This window comes from Apodemus sylvaticus, chromosome 9 (genome assembly GCF_947179515.1).
Source record: "Apodemus sylvaticus chromosome 9, mApoSyl1.1, whole genome shotgun sequence".
NCBI classification, from domain to species: Eukaryota; Metazoa; Chordata; class Mammalia; order Rodentia; family Muridae; genus Apodemus; species Apodemus sylvaticus.
Window position 1 is genome coordinate 2,838,644 of NC_067480.1, and position 19,982 is coordinate 2,858,625.

At 43.7% G+C, this 19,982-nt stretch overlaps 1 protein-coding gene across 1 annotated transcript in view; it reads right to left on the reverse strand.

The window, feature by feature from the left end:
- Dlgap1 (DLG associated protein 1) overlaps positions 1-19,982 on the reverse strand; it is an 865,098-nt gene that overhangs the window by 24,685 nt on the left and 820,431 nt on the right. The window contains exon 14 of the mRNA XM_052192730.1: positions 7,546-7,967. Within this exon, the coding sequence (XP_052048690.1) occupies positions 7,546-7,967 (422 nt within the window). The remainder of the gene's footprint in view (positions 1-7,545; positions 7,968-19,982) is intronic.

Genomic DNA, 19,982 nt, shown 5'->3' on the forward strand with positions numbered 1-19,982 from the left:
GTGGGTTCTCCCCCTTACCATGTGGTTTCTGGGACATGAACTTAGGTTGTCAGGCTGCATGACAAGCACCTTTAGGTGCTGAGCTATACATGGATTTCACTAAGTCCATGCATCAAACCTTTGAAATATTTAAAAACTGGGATAACTCTGAACCCTGTTCCTACCTACCCCTAACTGCATTTAAAAGTCTAACATAGTGGGTTGCATGCTTTGAATCCCAGCACTCACGAGGCGGAGGGAGGCGGATTTGAGTTTAAGGCTGGTTTACAGAGTGTGTTCCAGGACAGCCTGGGTGACAAGGAGACACTGTCACAAACAAGCAGACCCCAAAACCTAACCTAAACCCTAATGTTAACACTAACTGTAACTCTGATCACAAGCCTCAACCTTAACACTATGACTAATCTTAACTCTAGCCCTATCTGCAACCTTAAACCTAACACTTTCATAACCCCAACTCTACTAAATAAAACTTTAAAAAGCAAACAAAAGGTTGGGATAATCCTGGGGCTCCAAAGGGAAATTAAGCAAGTATGTTCATAATTTCCCTTTTCTTCACTATATATCTGTCCATGAATCTGTAGATTCCAAGTCTCCTGGGAAATTTGTTAAACTGCCATCTTTTCCTCTTTTTGTTTAAATGTATAGCTTAACTAAAACACGGGGATTTGGATTCCAAAAGACACTTAGCCCTGATCCCTGCAGAGATAGATGTCTCCTCTGCATGGGAAGTAATGACATATCACATGATCTGGACAGGCTAGATGTGACTGTTTGACTTGATTTTTTTTCCTGGTATATATGTATTAAAACAACAAGAGTTGGTTACTTAAAACTTAGCTCTTGGGGGCTGGAGAGATGGCTCACTGGTTAAGAGCTCTGAGTGCTCTTCCAGAGGTCCTGAGTTCAATTCCCAGCAACCACATACATGGTAGGTCCCAACCATCTGTAATGGGGGATCTGATTACCTCTTCTGGTATGTCTGAAGACAGCTACAGTGTATCCACATACATGAAATAAATAAATCTTAAAAACAAAAACAAAAACCTTAGCTCTTCCTTGCACAGTGGGGGTTAATGGTTTTTCTTACTGCTCTTCTTTGAAAGAAAAGAAGGAAGGAGAAAGATAAGGGGGGGGAAGAGAAGAAAGGAAGGTTGAATCGGAGAATTCAGGACACAGAGAAAGCCCTCTGTAACTTCAGTCTGAGGCAGTCATGAGAACAGTTGCCAAGGAGCCAGAGGCAAACACATGCTTTCCTGAGGGTCTTGCCAAGCAACACACAGCGTCATTATCTTGTCAAATGTAACTCCTATTGTGTCTGTCCTATCAGACACTTCTGTGTTTGTGACCTTAGCGGAGATACTGCCAGAGAGCTGTTTGGAGGGCAAAGGGAAAGGCACCTGTCAAAATCTCTGGTCTGCTCTGGGGGTTGTGAGGGAACAGCAGGTTCTCCCGGGGTTTCTTGTCACAGAAGGCTGGATTCCCACTAACTTGGATTTGCTTCATCTGAAACTGCCAATGTTCCGTCTTTGGAATTACCAGCCAATTGCAGAAATTGGAGATCTCAGCAGATTAAGGCGTGACTTGGAACATAAGATAAAAGACATATTCTAAGTGCTTCTGTGATGAAGTTGTATTTAGAAGCTGGACAGAGTTCGAATAGACCATTCACCTGGTGTTCACACCCATGCCCAACCTATCCTTCATTCAGAGGAGGGCATATTGCACAAGGGGGTGTTCCTTGAAGTTTTTTTTTTTTTCAACAATAATTCCAGTTACTTGCTGTGATCTGAATGTTAATATCCTTTCAAAATTCTGCATTGAATATCTTCACTGAGGTGTGTGCCTAGAAGATTAGGAGTCAGGTTGGGTGGCACACATCTTTAGTCTCAGCTCTTAAGAAGCAGAAACATGCAGATCTCCAAGTTCAAGGTCAGTCTCAGAGTTAGTCTACAGAGTTCCAGGACCCCACATCTACACAGAGAAACCCTGTCTAAAAAGGGGAGGACAGAGCCAGGCGGTGGTGGCGCACGCCTGTAATCCCAGCACTCTGGGAGGCAGAGGCAGGCGGATCTCTGAGTTCGAGGCCAGCCTGGTCTACAGAGTGAGTTCCAGGACAGCCAGAGCTATACAGAGAAACCCTGTCTCGAAAAACCAAATCCAAAAAAAAAGGGGGAGGGGGGAGGACAGATCAGGTCATGGAGTTGGAATGCTCATGAATAGGATTAATGATTTTCTTTAAAAAATGTATTTATTTTATGTTCATGAGTACACTGTAGCTGTACAGATGGTTGAGAGCTATCATGTGGTTGCTGGGAATTGAACTCAGGACCTCTGCTCACTCCAGCCCAATGATTTATTTTTTATTATATGAGAGTACACTAGCTTTTCTTCAGGCACACCAGAAGAGGGCCTAAGATCTCATTACAGATGGTTATGAGCCACCATGTGGTTGCTGGGATTTTAACTCAGGACCTTCAGAAGAGCAGTCGGTGCTCTTAACAACTGAGCCATTTCTCCAGTCCTGATTAATAGCCTTATAAATGAAGCCTAGGGGAACGTGCATAACTTCTACCACTTGAGAATGCATCAGGAAGGGCCCATGCTGGAAGCAGAAGGTGCACCCCATCAGTGCCTCTCCATCTTATACTCTTCAGTCTGGGGTTCTTGGTTATATCCGCCTGATCAGACTCCGGCATTATTTGTTAAGTGCTTTTTACCTAACTAGGAAGAAAGGTATTGCCAAGTTAAAAAGCTGGGGACTAGCAGGATGACTTAAATGGTTAAAAGCACTAGCTGCTTTTGCAGAAGACCTGGGTCTAATTCCCAGCACCCACATGGTGGCTCACAACTTCTATAACTCCAGTTCCAGGGAACTCCACCCCCGCCCTCTTCAGCTCTCTGAGGGCACCAGGCATGCATGTGCTACACAGATGCATGTGCAGACAAAACACCCATCCGTATAAAGTAAATAAAGGACTTTTAAAAGTCTTATAAGATTAAATATCTCAATGATTTAAATGTACACTTAGTGGTGCCATGCTATGCTGCAGAGAGGCTGGATATGTGAAGGAGAATAAGGTAAAAGTCGCTTCTTGCTGGGAATGCTGGCTACCCTTTCAATCCCAGCACTCAGGAGATAGAAGCAGATGGATTTCTGCGAGTTCAAGGGTAGCCTGGTCTACAGAGTGAGTTCCAGGACAACCAGTGTTGTAAAGTCTGTTTTTTTTTTTTTTTTTTTAAACAAACAAAAACCTAAAACCCAAGTAATAACTTCTAACTTTATAAAACTTTCCTCCCATCTGAAAACAGGAGCACGGAGTATGGTAAGGAAAGGCCGGAAGTACCTGAGGTACCTGAGCGTACCAAGGCATCTGGAAATCCTGGGTGGCCGCCCCAGCGCATCCCAACAACAGACTGAGTTTGGAAGACTAAGTGTCCTTCAGAGTCACAGCTTTGAAATGACCTGTAGTTTTATTCTTTCCTTCTCGGTTATTTTTGAGAGTGTAACTTAATGACAGCATTTCTCCATTCACCTTTTCTTTCCAAACTCTCCGTTACAGCCCTCCTAGCTCTCCTTCAAATTCATGGATCCCTTTTTTTCCATTGTTATTGCACGTGTCTATGTATACATGTATGTGTAATATATATGTTTTCTTGTGTCGGGATGAGGTCTTATGGGTTTTATTTCTTTTCCGTTCTTCCTCCCTCCCTCTGTCCCTTCCTTCATTTCTTTTTTTCTTTTTCTTTCTTTCTGTTTGTTTGTTTGTTTTTGAGAGGGTCTCACTATGCCTTATCTGGCCTGGAATTTGTTGTAGAGTCTTGGCTGGCCTGGAATTCTCTTTGTAGACCAGGCTGGCTTTGAACTCATAGAAATCATACCATACCTGCATGTGGATCCCAAGTGTTGATCAAAGGAGTGCACCACCAGGACCCAGCATGGATCCAATGTTTTTAAAGACTCGTTTTTTAAAAATTAAATGTATATATGAGTATATATACAATTAATTGTATATGTAAGCCTGTCTCTGTATGGGGCAGGCATGTGTGGGTGCAAGTGGCTGAAGAGCTCAGAGGTTTTAGATGCCCCTGGGGCTAGAGTGACAAGCAATTGTAAGCAGCCTGGTATGGGTCCTGGGAACCCAGTTCAGGTCCTGTAATTTTAAAGAAATTATTGTGGGAACTGGAGAGATGGTTTAGTGGTCAAGAGCACGAACTGCTCTTCCAGAGGAGCTGGGTTGGTTTGATTCCCAGACTTACATTGCCATTTACAACTGTCTACGACCCCAATCCCAGAAGATCTGGGGCCTCTTCTGGTCTCCTCTGAGGTGGTGCACACCTTTCGTTATGCACACATTCAGGAAAAACACTCGTGCACATAAAATTAAAAATAAGTTCTTTAAAAATATGTGTGCTGGATATGGGGTTATGTACCTGTCACTCAGCTGCTCAGGAAGCTGAGGCAAGGGGTCACTTGAACCCAGTAGTTAGGGACTAGCCTGGACAGTATGGAGTAAGACCCTGTTCTCATTCCCAAAGAAAAACAAATCGTTAATTTTATTAGAAATGGTGATGCCTGATTATGCTTAATTAATGTTTTCATCTCCATGAGCTACATGAAGATGATACAGTTACTATTCTCTATGTACAAAGTCTCTATCCTTTATGCTGGATTCTCTCTAGATAACAACAGCAGAAATAACACTAAGAAAATAAGACTGGTGGAAGTTGATGGATGCTCCATTACAGAAAAAAAAATCGCTATTTTTATGCATGTTTGGGATTTGTTCACCATCAAAGTCAAGTGGTTATTTAAGAAATGAGCATAAAGACCACAACAATGACAGCTTTCTTCTAGATGATTCCCACATAAAAGGAAGCAGGCTTTATGCCTAAATGTCTTTGATTCAAAACTGTCACCAGGGATGGAATCTAGCCCAGTTAGTAGGGTGCTGGCTAAGCATGGTCAGAACCTGGTTCATCTTCTGAACTGCATAAATGAGCCCATGCTCATTTGGAAAGTTGGTAGGAGGATCCAGAGTTCAAGGCCTTCTCTGCTGCAGCCACTTAGAGGCTAGCCTGGGATATAAAAGACCCTGTTTTAAAATAACAGCTTCAGGGAAAAAAACAAAACAAAACAAAATTAAGTTATTCTTTCAGAGGACAAGAACCATAACAAGTCAAAATACACACCAACCAGAAACCTTATCCCAATTTCAGAATTCTGGTAACTGTGTAAACTGTGGCTCTGATCTAAGGTGATCTAGTGATTTTTTTTCCTTAGCAACTTTTTTGTTTGTGTACACTGAAGCAGAGCTTCTTATAGATCAGGCTGGCCTTGAACTCACTGTGTAGTTGAGGATTCATTCTCCAGCCTCTACCTTCCTATTGCTGGGATTACAGGTCTGGGCTGCCACACTTGGATTGCCAATTACTATTATTGTATAGGTGAATTTAGTTTGGCCTGAGGCACCTTCTACTTAGCGTTAAGTTTACCCTAAAGGATACTTTGTACATAGGGAATAGTAACTTAACTGGATGTATCAATAGACTGGTAAATAGCAGTTTAGTTTCAACCAATCAGAAGAGGCCAGCTGGGGACTGGAGGGAGGGCTCAGCCCCTAAACGCACTTAATGCTTTTGCAGAGAACCTGGGTTTGGTCCCAGCACCTGTATGGAGGTTATTAACCATCCTTAAGTGCAGTTTCAGGGGACCTGATACCCTTTCCTGACCTCTGTGGGCACCAGATACACATGTGGTACCCATGGCATACAAGCAAGCAAAACATGCATATACATAAAAATTTCAAAAACAAGTCATAAAGAAAAGTAAGGTTAGCCATGCATAGTGGCACACAACCTTTAATCCCAGCACCCAGGAGTCAAGAGGCAGGTAGATCACTGTAAATTTGAGGACAGCCTGGTCTATATAACATTCCAGGCCAGCTAGGGCCATACAGTGAGATCTTGTCTCAGAAAGGGGAAAAAATAAATAAATAAACGGTCAGCTGGCCATGCCTGGTGATGCATGCCTGTCCTACCATAACTTGATAGGCTGACACACACCTATAATCTCAGAATTTGGGCAGTAGAAATAGGAAGTTCAAAACCATCTTTTGCCACTGAGTTCCAGAATAGCCTGGGTTATATAAGACCCTATCTCAACAAAACAAAGCAGGCTGAAAAATACAATGAGCAAGTATTCTACTGGTCTATACATTATTGTTATTTTAATATTGTATGTTATTAAGACTAATAAAACTATAAGGATTATAATTGCCCAACACATGCATATATTCATATATATGTGATGGCTGTTAGTGTTAATTCTCAACCTGACAAAATCTATATTCAACTGGGAGATGAGCCTAGAATTGAGAGATTATCTTAATTATATATCTTGAGGTGAAAGGACCATTCCCTAGGCAGGGGAGCCTGAGATGTATACAAGGGGAAAGCAAGCTGAGCACTAATATGTATATATTCATTGTCCTTTTCTTATTCAGATAGGCAGGACATAATGTGACCAGCTGATTCATATGCCCGCTTTCCCCTGAAATGGTGGTTTGTGAGCTGAAATAAACTCTTTTTCTCCTAAGTAGTTTTTATCAGGGTATTTTATCACAGTAACAGAAAAGAAACTAAGATATCCCCTATGGACCTTGAACGGAATAGTTTTATATTAAATTGAGGTCCTCTGAAAGGAGGAAACCTTAATTAAGAAAATGTCTCTCTAAGATGGAGTTGTAGGCAAGCCAGCCAGTCTACAGTTTCTTAATTCATGATTGATGGGAAGGGCCCAGACCATGGTGGGTGGTGCCATCCCTCGGCTGACTCTGCTGGTGATCCTGGGCTCTGTAAGAAGGTAGGATGAGAAACCCATGGGGAGCAAGCCAGCAAGCAGCACCCTCCATGGCCTCTGCATCAGCTCCTGCCTCCAGGTTCCTGCTCCGATTGAGTTCCTGTCCTGACTTCCTTCAATGATGAACAGTGCTACCAAATTAAACTCTTTTCTCCCCTGCTTGCTTTTGGTCATGTGATTCATCGCAGCAATAGTAACTGTGACTAAGATAGATCTTAAAAACAGTTTTATTTTTAAATCTTTCAAGATCATCTTGGGTAATTGGGGGTCCTAGAGACAATGAGACCACTGCCGTACTGGTATTGTGTGTGCTTCAGAGAAAAGGAAGCTACAGTTCTTAGAGCTACAGTATGTGACTTCTGCTCAGTGAGTGTCTTTCTTTCTTTCTTTCTTTCTTTCTTTCTTTCTTTCTTTCTTTCTTTCTTTCTTTCTTTCTTTCTCTCTTTCTCTCTTTCTCTCTTTCTCTCTCTCTCTCTCTCTCTTTCTTTCTTTCTTTCTCATTGTACAGTCTAGAAGCTTCAGGTCTTTCAGCTGGAACTGCCTAGCTCTTCCACAAGTTCAGGTTCAGAGGGTGAAACAGGTTACACAAGTTTGGCCAGCTGGGATGAAAATAGGAAAATGCACAAGCCCAAACCAGCAGGACCCGCAGCACAGTCACAAACACGAGTGGAGGCATTACTTACTGTCCTCTGGGAGGTTGTTCTCCCTCTCTTCTCTTTCCATTTGCTTGCACCACCCTTCCATGCGGTCTCGCTCTGCCTGGAGAAGCTTCAGGAACCAATGGCCGTCCCGGTGGCACACGGACCTTTGAACGGCCTCCAGAGGGTCTTCTGTGATAGAGTCAATCCAGGGGTCCGGAGGAGGCAGGATAGAGGGGTCAAAATCTGTGTCAAAGTCATCGTCGGCTGCACAGGCATGATAGTGGTTTCCTGAACCCTGGATACTGACGGTAGAGGTGCTGGCATCCCGCGAGAACTGTCTGGCCATGGGACCAGGACACGAATTGTCCTCTATAGACTCCAGAGAATTTTCTAGATTATCATGGAAGTCCAGGTCAGCCTGTACTGCAGTTGTCACACTGTTGGACCGAGTGAACCTACGGAAGCTTGGAAGAGAAGGAAAATGAGATTTAGTTTCAGGGTGTTTAATGAAGCCTAACTACTCCCTGTTCATTTTGGTGGGTATGACGTGGTTTTGCCCCATCTTCTTCACCTGGGTATCAGGAGAAACAGTTGAGGCGATCTTTGAAGTGAATATGCTGTTTGCCATGGATCTAAATCTTGGTTAAATATGAAATCATAAAACATACGTAGGGTATTAGAGGGACAAAACATAGAGCTACAGAAGTCAGTGATGTCTGACTTCTTCTCCAGGTCAGGGCAGCTATCAGAAACAGCTACTGAGAAGCAAAATATTTCGACTAAATTTTTTTCAAGATAGGTTTTCTCTGTATACCCCTGGCTGTCCTGGAACTCACTCTGTAGATCAGACTGGCCTTGAACTCAGAAATCTGCCTGCCTCTGCCTTCCAAGTGCTGGCATGTGCCTCCACTGCCCAGTTTGATTAAATTTTTATGTATATTTTTACACATAGGGAGAAAAAAAACAAACTAGACTTGACCAAGACCTTTGTAATTCCTACATTCCTGGGGACACCTCTTAGGGAAAGAAGTTACCTAAATACTTGCTAGGTTTCCCTTACAATTAAAACCTTTTGCTTGGTAAGCATTTACCTGCCAGTCCTGTAGGTCCACATAGTAATGTGGTTTAAAGTCTTTGGGAAAAAGATCAACTTGGAGTACTAGAGTTCTCCATAACTGCCTTCCATTTGCTTTTGTCTGCTGTCCTACAGTTATCCTAAAATACAGTTTATTAACAGGTTTAGATTGGGTATTTCACTCTTCCTTTCTCTTTTTTTGGTTTTTGGAGTCAGGGTTTCTTTATGTAGCCTTGGCTATCCTGGAGCTAGCTCCATACACCAAGCTGGCCTCAAACTCAGAGATCTGCCTGCTTGGCCATTTTTATATGGATATTCATAGGAACACCACCACCACCATCATCATCTGGGTTTTTTGAGACAGAGTTTCTCTGTGTAGCACTAGCTGTCCTGAAACTGTCTTTGTAGACCAGGCTGGTCACTAACTCACAGAGATCTGCTTGCTTCTGCCTCCCGAGTGTTAGGATTAAAGGTGTGCACCTAACACTACACGGGTTGGGAACAATGTTTCTTGACCCAATAGCTCTGTGAGTCTCTTGCTTAATCCTGTAACAAAGGTGAGGAGACAGACTGTAATAGATTCTAATGCCAACTTCACTATTCCCCATCAATACTTCTTGTTTTCCTGTGTGTGTTTGCATGTGTGATTTATGTGCATGTGTTTCAGAGCACACACCTATGCACGCACCCAAGAGTCTAGAGTAGTGGTTCTCAAGCTATGGGTTTGACCCTTTGGGGGCCAAATGACCCTTTTACAGGGGTCACATATCAGATACCCTGCATATCAGATATTTATGTTACGATTCATAGCAGTAGCAAAATTACAGTAATAAAACAGCAAGAAAAATAATTTTGTGGTTGGGGAGGTCACCACAACATGAGGAACTGTATTAATAGTAATAATAATGATAGGGTTAAGATATTCATAGTCATCATGGGGCCATTCATGTTATCCTGTCTCACCACCGACTGCATCTAGCCCAGTGCTTGGGGGGACAGAGGCAGGTGGATCTCTGTGAGTTCAAGGCCAGCCTGCTTTACACAGCTCCAGAACAGTCAGGACTACATGGTGATACACTTTCTCAACACCCCTCATATACACATCATACACGACACACACGCACACACACACATACACACACAAACACACACACTCACACAGGAAAAGAAAAGAAATCAAAAGCTGTTGACATGTTCGGCTCTGGTTACTTATATAACTTGTTAATTCTCCAAAGAGCCAAAGTGTGTGTGCATGTGTGTATGGCGGAGGGGGTAAGTTGTGCATACTGTGGTATACAAGTTTGAGAGTCATGTTCAGAAGTCTCTTTGGTTTAACAAGAAAGGCAGGGCAATTCTGGTAAAATGTCCCACTCAATTCTTGGCAGTTTCTCTATTCCTTCAACTTTGTCCCTAAATGCTAAATGTCACTTCCTACCTTACGCTTTCTCTCCAGCTGCCTGTGTGTGACTTGGACAGTGTTCATCACCACGGCTGACATTTTGGCTGTTCTACTAACACAAAAATCGCAACTGCAGAAATATTTAGTCTTCTCTCCCCCAAGATCTCTGATTGCCAGGGGATTGAATTTCCAAATATACTAGTCCGCTTGTGTTCCAGCCGAGCACACTCGCCAGGGAAGGAGTCTGCTCCACAGAGAAAACAGTGGCCTACTTTCCCCTCTTTCAGCCACACAAAACTGTCCTACCAGCATTCTTGAGAACTGTCTCCCGGCTGTGGATCGGGTAATGTATCCACCTTCTTAAGAAAAATTACTTGGCAGTAGATTAATAGAAGTTTGCAGTTTAGCCACCCATAAAGAAATAAAAGTTAAGCAAAATGAAAATGGTTGGGGATTAAAGGCGGTGCCTTTGAACTGCAGCAACCCCTCCCTTCCCCCTCCCCCATAAGCTTTCCCTCCTACCCCTTAAGTCGCATAAGCAAAGGCTTTCTTACACTTTCAAAGGATGTTCTGCACCACAAAACTGCTGTGTCTCTTTCAAGTGCAGAGTCCCTTGTGGGTGGTGGGCGTGATCAAGTTGTGATTGTTTTAAATTGCTGATAGGGACACAGGAAAGGGTCACTAAGATTAAACTCTGTGAACGGGTAACCCTAAAAGCTGAGCCTGATCTCACTGTTTGCAAACCCACACTTCCCAGTCTTGATGCTCTTCCTGCTTGCCCCGCAGGCACAGTGTGTAATGATTACACTTCTGAACAAGGCCAACCAGTATGCAGGCCTAGGATGCAGAAAGCCAGCGATGAGAGACTGGATCAACCGGTGCAGAGGACAATGCCCCGTGTGTTCTGAAGACTGAGTGACAAGCCTCTGACTAGCAGTCAGGGCTGGGGCCCTTGTGCCTGTGAAACAAGTGGGTGTTTCTGATGAAAGGACTTTCTACATTGTTGCCACAATGTTTCTATATGGAATAGGTTACAAATGATCTTACAGGTTATTGTGGGGAAAACAAAACCGAGCAACAGCTGAGCATTGCCATCCTCGGTGCAGTGTGTGGTGTGTGTGTGTGTGAAGGCTGGAGTTTGCATCCAGGGCTATGCACGTGCTAGGCAAGTGCTCACTCACAGAGCTACACTCCTATGCTGACATTTGTTTACTGTCTGAACCTGCCTGGCATTCAACTAGTGACGTTCAAGCCAAGTGGACATTTTAGAGAGGCGAATTCAGTCATTCCATGGTAGAGCCCTCCGCCTCTGGTCACCCTCTTTATCCCTCTGTTTCCATAGCACTTGTCTTTAAGAACTAAGTCTGGCCACCAAGTTGAGATGTGACTCTTAGGACGTTTGTTCTTTCTTCTTAGGGACCTTCAGCCTCTCCCACCAAGCTCCTCCTCTCAAGGTTCCTGTGGGATCTGAAAATGTCTTCTCCTGTGCCCCAGCCATCTTGGCAGTCTGTGAGCTGGCACCACTTCTGATAAAGACCCAACATAACTCATTATACAAAATAAAATACAAAAGAAAGGGACAGGAGATTGAGGTCAAGACTCCCCTAGAAAGTCTTTCTAGTCAGAGCTTCCAAGTGAAAAGTGGGTCTGGGAAACCAACCTAAGTCCTCTACAAGAACAAGTGATCTTAACTGCCGAGCTGGCAGGCACTTCAGCCTCACTGACACATAGGTTAAGCACAGCTTTGGTTAAGTGAAAGTCATAGTCTCTCTCTTTCTGTTAACTAAATGATCTTTAAAAAACAAAATATACATGCAAAGCGGAAGAAATGGAAAGAGAAAATAGAAGGGAGGGAAGAAAGGACGAGAGGCAGGGAGGAGGAGGAAAGGAAAAAGAGGGGATGTGTCAGGGGTGTTCCTGTAGAACCATCTGAAGCCAGCTTGGATTCAGGCTGAATTTCAGGCTTTTGAAATTTGAACCCCGTGGAGGTCACGCCTTTAAAACTCAGGTGCTCTCAGTGAGGAACTATCAGATTAGGTTACATCATTGTTAAGCAAAGGAAAGAGATGGAGAAGTGTGTGGTACTGGGTACTGACTGTATCATTATTCAAGGAGATGGTAAGGAGTGTGTTGAATCCAGAATGTCTAGGGGGCAATGCAGGGATGCAGCTTTAAATTTAAAGTGACTGTTTCTCGGGCCTCTCTCTCACTTTTTACTTTTTGTTTTAATATCTCATTTAGTTGAGATCACTAAGAGCTCAAATGTTTTCACCTGTGTAAATATGAAGTCACCTGTGATCAAAGGAGGGATCTTTTGTAGTGGCTGTCATTGTGGTCAAAAAGGACAGTGCGGCTTTTTGTTGGGCCCAGTTATGAGCCTGTTGTGAGCACTTTCTTTTGTTCTAAAAAATAGGGTCTTAGGGCTGGTGAGGTGGCTCGCTTGATGACCTAAGTTGGATCACTGGGACCTGTACAGTGGAGAGAATCAACTGGTTCCTCTGTTTTCCTCTGACAGCCACACATACACCTGCCCACTAAGCAAACATACAGGGTCATGTGTGTCCCAGGCAGGCCCCAAACTTGCTCTGCAGCCCAGGATGACCCTGAACTTGTAATGCTCCTGATGCTAAGATCACAGATCTGTGCTACCACAGCTACCTCTGAGCCTGCGAGCTGTCTGATGAATGAAGGAAGAAAAGTCTTTGACATTCAGAATTGGGTTATCTTTGGGGATGCTGATAGAAATGGAGGCAACTTTGATGGAAGATCAAAGATATAAGAATTCTGTTCTCTGACGCTTTTATTTCTGGAGATGAGATGTGGATCTCTTCACAGCTGGAGAGTGCATCCTTCAGTATTCGTTTGCAGATCACTGGCAAGCAGATTTTATTTGTTAGTGGAGGATCTGATGGTGCACTCCAAGCTGGTCTTAAATTCTTAATCTCCCCGTGTGAGATTACAACTATCATATCCTGCTCTAAAAGCACATTTTAATGTCAAGATATCTTTTCTGTTTATAGTCAGCAAACTCTTGAGGTCTAAGAATCAAGCACAATGGGAAAGGTGTGGTAGGAGAAGGGGCAGGGGCTCTATAAGTGGGAAGTGAAACAGAGCAGAGAATTGTTTTGGCAAGTCTAAGCATCTCTGCATCAATTCTTTCTACCAACATACAGGAAAGGATTTTGGCTTTCTCTTCAAGTGAGTGATTACATTCACAAAGCACTCACTGTGGAACAAGGCTCATGGTCTGAATAGTACATGTGCAGGATGCATGATCCCTGGCTGGAGGAAGTGCTTGGGAAGTGATAAGAGCTCTAGGAAGTAGAGCCTTGGTTGGGGAGCTTGGTCACTGGGCACACTACTGAAGGTAACCGCTATTCCCTTATTCCTCTGATTCTTGTCTGCCTGAGTTGAAGAACTGTATCATGTGTTTCCAGTATAGTGATGCTCTGCCCAAGCACATGGGACCAAGCAGCCAAGAACTTATTCTCCTGAAACCATGAGACAAGTCTTTGCTACTTGAAGCCAATCTCTGAGATATTTTGATCAAAGCAACACAAATAAGCAAGCAGCTGGGCAGTGGCACGTGCATGCCTTTAACCCCAGCACTTGGGAGGCAGAGGCAGGTGGATTTCTACGTTTGAGGCCAGCCTGGTCTACAGAATTCCAGGACAGTCAGGGCTATTCAGAGAAACCCTGTCTCAAAAAAAACAACCAAACCAAAACCAAAACCAAACCAACAAACAGAAAAACAAACCCCCAAACAAACCAAACAAACAAAAAACAAAAACCCAACAACAGCAAAAAAAAAAAAAAAAAAAAAAAAGGAAAATTGGTTCCAGAAGTGGGGTTATTGCTATGATTAAAATCTGACCGTGTAGTTCTTAAGCCTTTGAACTGTTTTGAAGGAGGAATTTGAAAGAGTGTGGGCCTGCAGCCTAGAGATTACCAGGAGAAGCTCAAACTGGCGATTTTGGTAAAAATTCAGAAGACCACAGTGTTGACAGAAAGATGCAGTTAAGATTATGTTGTGATGCTCCAGATGGGAATGAAGATTCCATTGGGAAACAGACAAGAAGCAATTCATGTTATACTCTGGCAAACAACTTGCCTACGTCTTGTCCTTATCCTAAACCTTTGTGGAGGCTCCAGAGGACCATGCTGTGATCCCAGCACTTTGGAGGTAGGATGACTTTCACAAGTTCAATATGACTCATTAGTCACAAGTTTAGGGCTGGAGAGTAAGATCCCGTCTCAACAAAACTAAAAGTCTATGATTCCTGAAGAGTCTACGATCTTTAAAAAGAAACCAGATGTTTTTGCATTGGGGCAGCGAGAAAGATGTCTTGGGGGACATTTCAGTAACTAGACCTCATTCAAGAGTAGAAAAAAAGTAGTTGTGATGGTTTGTATATGCTTGGCTCAGGGAGTGGCACCATTAGAAGGTGTGGCCTTGTTGGAGTACGTGTGTCATTGTGGGGGGTGGGCTTTAAGACCCTCATTCTAACTGCCTGGAATCCAGCATTCTGCTAGAAGCCTTCAGATAAAGATATAGAACCTTGATGATCATGAACTGAATGAACTTCTGAACCTGTGAGCCAGTCCCAATTAAATGTTGTCCTTATAAGAGTTGCCTTGGTCATGATGTCTGTTCATAGCAGTAAAATCCTAAGACTGTGCCCTCCCTGTTCAACTAAGCTGTGCAGGACAGCTACATAAGACAGTAGTCATTTGTAAAGTTTTTCCCTTGAGAAGAGGGTGCTTCTATTATACCCTGTTTGCACAGGGCTTTTACAGAGTGGGGCTATGTGGCCTTTGAAAGAACAGGCCACAGAGTTGGGGATGCTCAGGCCTTCTGGGACTTCCATCACATCAGCATGCTTCAGACCTCGAACTACAGAGATTTAGTGTCTTGTCTGTCCTCTTGAGTTTTGCTTTGATTTCATCCCTCTTTTCTGTGCTTTTCCTAAGGACATTATATATCTTTGAACTCACTATGTAGACCAGACTGGCCTCAAACTCACAGAGATCCTCTTGCCTATGTCTCTGGAGTACTACAATCATTAAAGCTAACAAGTTGTTTTAAAATTTTAAAACATTTACTTACTTTGTATGTGAGGGGGTATGCATGTGCCCCAGATTGTGTGTGTGGGTCAGAGGACAATTTATGGACCTTGGCTCTCTTTTTATATCATATAGATCCCAAGGATAAAACTCAGGTCTTCAGGCTTAGCAACCAATGCCAAGCTATGTGGTATGAGTATTTAGTAACAAAGAGAAAACTTTTGTGGTGATGTTCTTTTTTTTTAAACATTTTGTTATTTCATGTATACGGCTGACTTGTCTACAAGTATGTCTGTGTATCACATGTGTTCCTGATGTCTTCAGAGACCAGAAGAGGGTGTCATATCCCCTAGGACTGTAATTACAGCAGTTGTGAACTGTGATGTGGGTGCTGGGAATCAAACCCAGGTCAAGTGCCAGAGCAGCCAGTACTCTTTCCCACTGAGCCATCTCTCCAGCCCAGAAATGTAATGCTACTTTTCTTAGCATTAATTGAATTATTCAGTTGTACACAATCCTTATTTTAAAATGAGTAAAATGTAAAAAGAAGGAATACAGGCACACACAGACACAGGTGGCTTTTGTTTTTCCAATTACTCTGAATCATACCAGTTATACATCTTTGCCTCTGACTAAATCTACATAGTCCTTTTATTCTGTAGACAGTAATCACATCCCTTTTTGTGCCCACTGCTCAGGTCAGAATTACCAGTGGGCTCATGTAACAAAGGGCAGTTTAGAGTCACTGAACTAATACAATGTAACTTAGGGAAAGGGGAGCCCCCTGGGAGCTTCAGGCTTTCTCACCTTAGTCAACAGAAAGGATTACTTTCCTAGAGTTGTTAATTATCAGTCTGAAAGCCTAGAAGACTTCACAGGGATTCCTGGGAGCAGTCAAAAAGCAGAGAGAGGACGGAGCAGATGCAGGAGGACTTGCATCCAGGGATGCAGAGGAGGCACTGTGGGTGCTTAGCTTAGAATCCTCCCTTCACGGCAGCAAATATGTACCCTGTAGATCTGTGCTACTGGCAGGCCTGCAGAGCAGAGCAGGAACTGGGGGATGATAGGCAGTGTTTGACAAAGGTTAAGTTGAAGAGAACCGCCTCCTTACAAAACGACTCAGGGCATTTAAACAATGACCATTGGACAGCATTCCTTTGTGCATGGGCCCTAGTGTGAGCCTGCCCAGGAGAAAGGGGGCATGGTATATCTGCTACCCATGATGTTCTGAGGATGTCCCAGCTGCCCACAAACTCTGTGCTGTTCCATGTTTGTGCCTCTTCTCGAAGCAGATGGCTGCCCAACACCTCTTGCTTCTGTGCCTCTTTACAAATAACTTATGAGCTGATTTATTTTAATTAAGAACTCTGAAGTTTCCTGCTCAGTAAATAACTAGTCAGGTAGGTTTTTCAGGCTTGTTGTTTACCTAAACTGTGACCATTCAGAAGACCAGGAGCCTCCTGGCCGCTTACATATTCATTTCTTTCTTCTGGCTCTGTTTTCTTTCTATTCTCACGTTTTGTGAGGTTGGGGTTTCTTATCCCAGTCTGTTTGGGTAAGGAAACCTGGGTTGTTATCTGGTATTCAGTGTGAAAACAGCTGGCTCCTCATTAACACTTGGTAACTGGGGGAGGGGGTCCCGGTTATCATGAAGGAATCTCAACTGCCCAGTGTTGCTTTGTAAGATGGTATCTAAATGAACTGCCACTAGCAGAATCATAAAAGGGAATTATAAGAGATAGAAGATGAAAGCAAGCCCTCCGTGTCTGACAATGGGTTTCTTTCAGAAACAAGCATTTATATAAATGCTTATTTATTCACAGAAAGGCCAACTACAAAGTGGCCTGTGGAGGAATATTCTAGAATAGAAGATTAAGCACTAAAATTACTGTCAGCCTTTCTTAGGGGATTAATTTGTTTGTTTACTTAGTTGTTTGGGTTTTAGAGACAGGATCTCAGTACATAGCCTTGGCTTGCCTGGCACTCATTATGTAGCCTAGGCTGGCCTCAACTCACAGAGATCCACCCACTTCATCTCTAGAGTGCTGGAATTAAAGAAGTGCATCATGCCCAGTGTCTGTCTTACATCTATCTAGTGTAGCCCTGGGTGGCCTTGAACCCAGAGATACACTGCCAGCATTTTAAATTATTTTTCAAAAAAGTATTATGAAGGCTCAGCATTTGAGTCTAGCCTCAACCTGAGTCCAGTTCCCAGCACTCAGGTTAGACAGCTCACAACATCCTATAACCCCAGCTCCAGGAGATCTAATGGCTCTGGTCTCTGTGGGCACTTACATGTGTAAATCCCCATACAGATGCATATTCACAACTAAAAAGAAATATTTTAAAATTACTATCAGCATATATGTGTGTGTATATGTATGTGTGTGTGCAGGCTTGTTTGTCAGATGAAACCAACTTTCTACTTTTAGGTTGGTTACAGGAACTGAGCTCAGGTAATCAGGTTTATGTGGCAAGTGCCTTCCTCTATCACGGCATCCCATAGCCCCACCACACCCAGCATTCTTACAGAGGGACAAGTATCAGGGTGTCGATTTAGGAAGGCAGAGTGTTTGACTGTGGAGATGCTTTTGAATAAAACTGTAAGACTGACATGATCTTTTCTTTTTAAATTATTATTTTATGAGTTTGGCTGTTCTGCCTACATGTATGTTTGTGTACCATATGTGTGCCTAGCACCCATGAAGGCCAGAGAAGAGCATCAGATAGATCCCTCTGGAACCAGTCACAGCTGCCATGTGGGTGCTGGGAATTGAACCTGGGTCCTCTGGAAGACCTCTGAGCCATCTCTCCAGCTCTTTCTCTTGTTTTTGAAGAAAAGGCAATAATATTGCTATCTTTTCTGTTTGTTTTTCAAGATGGTGTTGGTTTACATGCATTCGGCTGGCCTGCCCTCAGGCACCTAGCAACTGCTTACCTCATGACTTGACAGTGCCCGTGACTGGTGAGTGCTCCATAGAAAAGGAGCCGCTAGCTACTCAGCAGCTCTCTCTGTTCTCTCTAGGCACCTCCACCTTCTCTCTGCCCTACCCCCATTCATGGCTCTGGTCCTGTCTGTCTGTCTACAGCCCACTTGTCTGTCTCTATCCCTTCCCAGGCCCTCACTCCTCTACTGTCCCCGAGTGAACATCTTATATACCGGGTCTGTTGCATGGCGTCATTACAGGGGGACACCTAGGCATGGGCCCTCCAAAGGTACCCCCTCCCCATACTGTATTTCATAACAGTTTCTCTGTGTAGCCCTGGCTATCCTGGAACTAGTGCTGTGTAGACCAGACTGACCTTGGGCTTGCTCACAGAGATCCTCCTGCCTCTGCCCTTAAAATGCTGGGATTGAAGGTGTGCGCCACCACGGCCACTACCACTACCCATCTAATGTAGCTTTAATATTTTTTAAATCGTACTTAGTGTCTGTGCATACATATGTGTGTGTGTATCCCATAGTCCACCTGTGGAGGTCAGAAGACAACGTTGAAGTCAGCTGTTTCTTTCCATCATGTCCTCTGGCTACCTGTGAATGCCTTTAGACACAGAGCCTTCTCACCTGTTCTGCTTCCTTACAACTTTAATCTTCACAGCTTCCTACGTGGCAGGCAGGCACTTACTATCGTAGCAGAAGTGACAGAGCATCCTCCTTACCAGTGATACGCAGAGGTTTGTTCCCACAGCCCTGGGGTTGTCTTCTCCTCTTGGTGACCCTGTCCTCTGGACTGTAATTTTATGGGGATTCCTCAAGTTATTTCTCTCTCTTATTTGGAATGAATGGCTAATGGGGGTGGGGTGAAGTAGTGGGCTGGTCATATCCCTTCCCCCAGACTTGAAGCTGAGGAAGGTAGAGGAGAATCTCTCTTCCCCAAGTGAAATGCATGATGTTGTTTCTGCTGAGTGTACACCTAGTTTAAAAATGGTTCAGGGGGTCTGGAGAGATGGCTCAGCAATTAAGAGCACTGACTGTTCTTCCGGAGGACCTGAGTTGATTCCCAGCAACCACGTGGTGGCTCGCAACCATCTGTAATGAGATTTGGTGCCCTCTTCTGGTGTGTCTGAAGAGAGCGACAGTGTACTCACATACATTAAATCAATAAATCTTAAAACAAAATGGTTCCCTTCCCTTTCCTCTTCCTGCTGCCTCCGTGTTCACTGTGCAGGACCAGGAGAGTTCCTAAGGTAAAATTTACCAAGTATGGTGGCATTCTAAGTTCCCCCTGGATAGTTTTCTCTGAGGTGCCAGGAATTTGGTGACAGTTTGGGTTTTCCCACCCCAGGACTGGTTTCTGCTTGTGGACTTGTCTTCCCACCCATGGTCCTGATAGTTTGTACCTACCTGGCTTCTGGCTTCTATTCTTTAATCTGGAGTGTCTGTGGTGGGGAGCAGGGGCAGGGTATATTTTGCCACATGACTTCACGAGTAGATTTAGGACATAGTTTTTTGGCTTGTTCAGATTTGTATTTATTAGAAGGGTAGAGTGGTGACCTCCCAGGTCCTGAAATTCAGGTAATCCTGGAAAAGCCTCTTTATGCTAAAGAAGCCAAGCACACAGATGTGCAGGGTCAGGGTCCCTCAGGCTCGCAAGAGGCAGGGGTTAGATGCAAGCAGTGGGGAAAGGTATATAGCTCTGTTGTTAAAGACTCGTTATTTTTAAATGGTGTGTGTGTGTATGAGAGAGAGAGAGAGATACACACACATACACACACACCTGTTCTCATAGCCCAGATGTGTCATCTTCTGCATAGCTGGAGTTTCAGACAACTATGAGCCAAAGGTTGTGGGTTCTGAGAACCAAAACTGCCCTCCCTCATTTTGTCAATCTATAATCAGGACATCGTAGTCCATAGGATTATAGAATCTCATTCATACAAGGAAAATATCGACACCAGATGTCTGTTATAGAACTTGGATTCTGTGATGTTATAGAGTTC